Consider the following 2,671-nt stretch of genomic DNA (forward strand, 5'->3'; position numbering starts at 1 on the left):
TTAAAAATTTTCATATTTTATACAAATGACCTATGTGATAAACTTTGTCGCATGTACTGGTGTTTCAACATAATATACACCTGCATTGAACAGAAACTCTCCCATAAATACGAACATTTCTGAAACGTGTTTTGTCTTAAAAATAAAAAAGAAATGCCCTCCCTTCACAGCCTATAACTCCATAGCTTGTTCCCAAATTTTCGCTGCTTGCCTTGAGTACAAGATACTCAGATCATCTAATTTTTTTAGATTCACTTTATCCGTCACATTTATTTTTCTAGTTGGTCTTCCATTCCCATTACTTAATTGTTACAGCTGACACCCTGCAATGCTGAATTCAATGGAATCTTCCTTTTTAAAAATATAATGACTACTAAATGTATTAATTAGTTAGTGCACAGGAAAGCAAGCAAGGAGAATCTAGTCCTGGATAAGACTAAATTAGCACTCAGAGGTCCTGAGATAAAAGCTGTCAGCTTTGATTTATCATGGAATTTCCTTCAGCATCTACTTGGCTCTCTGATTAACCTTGAGGGTGTCTGTGAGAGGAAGGTCTCTAGGTGGAAGTTTCAATTCTTTCCTGGGTGCCTGGTGAAGGAGACCGAAGTTCTGCCCCCAGACAAGACATCAGGAAGGAGTTAGGTATCGGTCACCCCACCAAAAAAAAAGCAACCATGTCCCACGTAGCTTGGAGTTGCATAAACTGAGGGACGGCCACCAAAGAGATATGTTCAGCTTCCTTACAGCTGTGTTTTAAGCATGGTTGCCTCTTTTTACTCCAACAGCTGATCCACCATATATATGCCTTTGGGAAAGTAGTGACATTAGAACATTATTTTTCGCACTGATTGTGTTTCCAAGAGATCAGGATTTGAGACAGATTAATTCAGTATTGTAATTCATCCTCCATGAACTCATCTCCTTTCCATAGATCTAAGCATGCAGAAAACCATCACTCCTTGACATAAAGTTCCTGCAGTGTCTAGGACGCTGGAACTTCTCTCAACTAGGTCCATTTGGATGACCAAAGAACAGACTCTGGGTGATGAGACAGTCCTTGCAGTGTCCAGAAATTTCCTATATCATCCTTTCCAGATGGGGTATTTTGAACACTGAATCTAGAAAAGCTGGATGAATGTGTCAGAAAATAGATTGTGTACTAATGAAACCTTCAATATTTATGATAAAATTTAGAGAAAGGGCAGATATTTTGGTTACAGGAATGAAAAGTTCTGTATTTGCCATTAATAATACAGAACATGCAACCCAGTCCTGCATTACAATTCTTACATTGCACATGAAGTTCAAGATTTATTACTTCTTGACTTGACAAAAATCATCAAGAGACAATCTCTCCTTTTGTAGTAGCATGCATTCATTAAAGTTTTACTTCAATGTATGTAATGCCATATTTAACTTCCATGAATTTACGAAGAGTCATAATGTCTGTGTCTGAGGGTTTGAGCCTTACAATCACTGCACTTTTTCAATCCCAGATGCAATGAACATTTTATAGTTTTGGACCAAGGAGTCTTTTCAGAGCCCCCTTTATTTCTTTGTTCCTAAGACTGTAGATGAACGGGTTCAGCATGGGTGTGACCACCATGTACATCACTGAGGCTTGTGCATTTGCATGAACACTATGCATGGAAAAAGAACTCATGTACACACCAACACTTGTACAATAAAATAAGAAGACAACCATGAGGTGGGATGCACAGGTGGAGAATGCTTTATATTTCCCGAGAGCTGATGAGATCGCACGTACAGAGGAAACAATCTTAGAATAGGAGTAAACGATGCCAATGAATGGTCCTCCACCCAGCAGCCCAGCTGTTAAATATGCCACTATGTCATTGAGGAAGTTGTCAGAACAGGCAATTTGGATCATCTGATTAAGTTCACAGAAAAAGTGCCGGAATTCCAAGTGTGTGCAGAAAGAGAGCCGTAACACCAGGGAGCTATGTAACAAAGAATGCAGAGCGCTAATGACCCAGGACGCGAGAACTAGAAGGACACAGAGCCGGGGGTTCATGGTGACCATGTAGAGCAGGGGGTGACAGATGGCCACGAAGCGGTCATAGGCCATCACAGCCAGGAGGAAGTCATCCAACCCTACAAAGAGCGTGGAAAAGGACATCTGGGTGAGGCAGCCTGCATAAGTTATGACTTTGCTGTGTGTCTGGATGTTCACCAGCATCTTCGGCACGGTGGTGGAGGATAAACAGATGTCAATAAAGGACAGGTTGGAGAGGAAGAAGTACATGGGTGTGTGGAGGTGGGAATCGGTGATGGTAGCCAGGATGATGAGCAGGTTCCCAAAGACAGTGACCAGATACATGGACAGGAACAGACCAAAGAGGAAGGACTGTGATTCTGGTTCCTCTGAAAATCCCAGAAGATGAAATTCTAGAATTCGTGTTTCATTACTTCGTTCCATTTGTGTAACTCTCTAGATACAGAGAAAGAGCATGACTAATTTTCAAGCAATCAGTGATTTCTAGTTTATCCATAATTTACAATTTGTGCACAAGAAATTAATTCCTAGGTTTTGTTAATGAATGTCATCCCCTTTAATGGTATCCTCTGAGCAATCTCTGACTAAGAATTCCTGTACATTTGCAGATAATTCCACAAAACCTTATGAATTCTAAGGTGTTCAAGAGAAATC

At 40.4% G+C, this 2,671-nt stretch overlaps 1 protein-coding gene across 1 annotated transcript; it reads right to left on the minus strand.

The window, feature by feature from the left end:
• Positions 1 to 1,510: 1,510 nt before the first annotated feature.
• LOC143649695 (olfactory receptor 7A10-like) lies at positions 1,511 to 2,440 on the minus strand. Its single transcript, XM_077119623.1, has one exon. The coding sequence runs from the start codon at positions 2,438 to 2,440 to the stop codon at positions 1,511 to 1,513; it is 930 nt and encodes a 309-aa protein (XP_076975738.1).
• Positions 2,441 to 2,671: the final 231 nt, after the last annotated feature.

The sequence above is a fragment of the Tamandua tetradactyla genome, chromosome 11 (assembly GCF_023851605.1).
Source record: "Tamandua tetradactyla isolate mTamTet1 chromosome 11, mTamTet1.pri, whole genome shotgun sequence".
NCBI classification, from domain to species: Eukaryota; Metazoa; Chordata; class Mammalia; order Pilosa; family Myrmecophagidae; genus Tamandua; species Tamandua tetradactyla.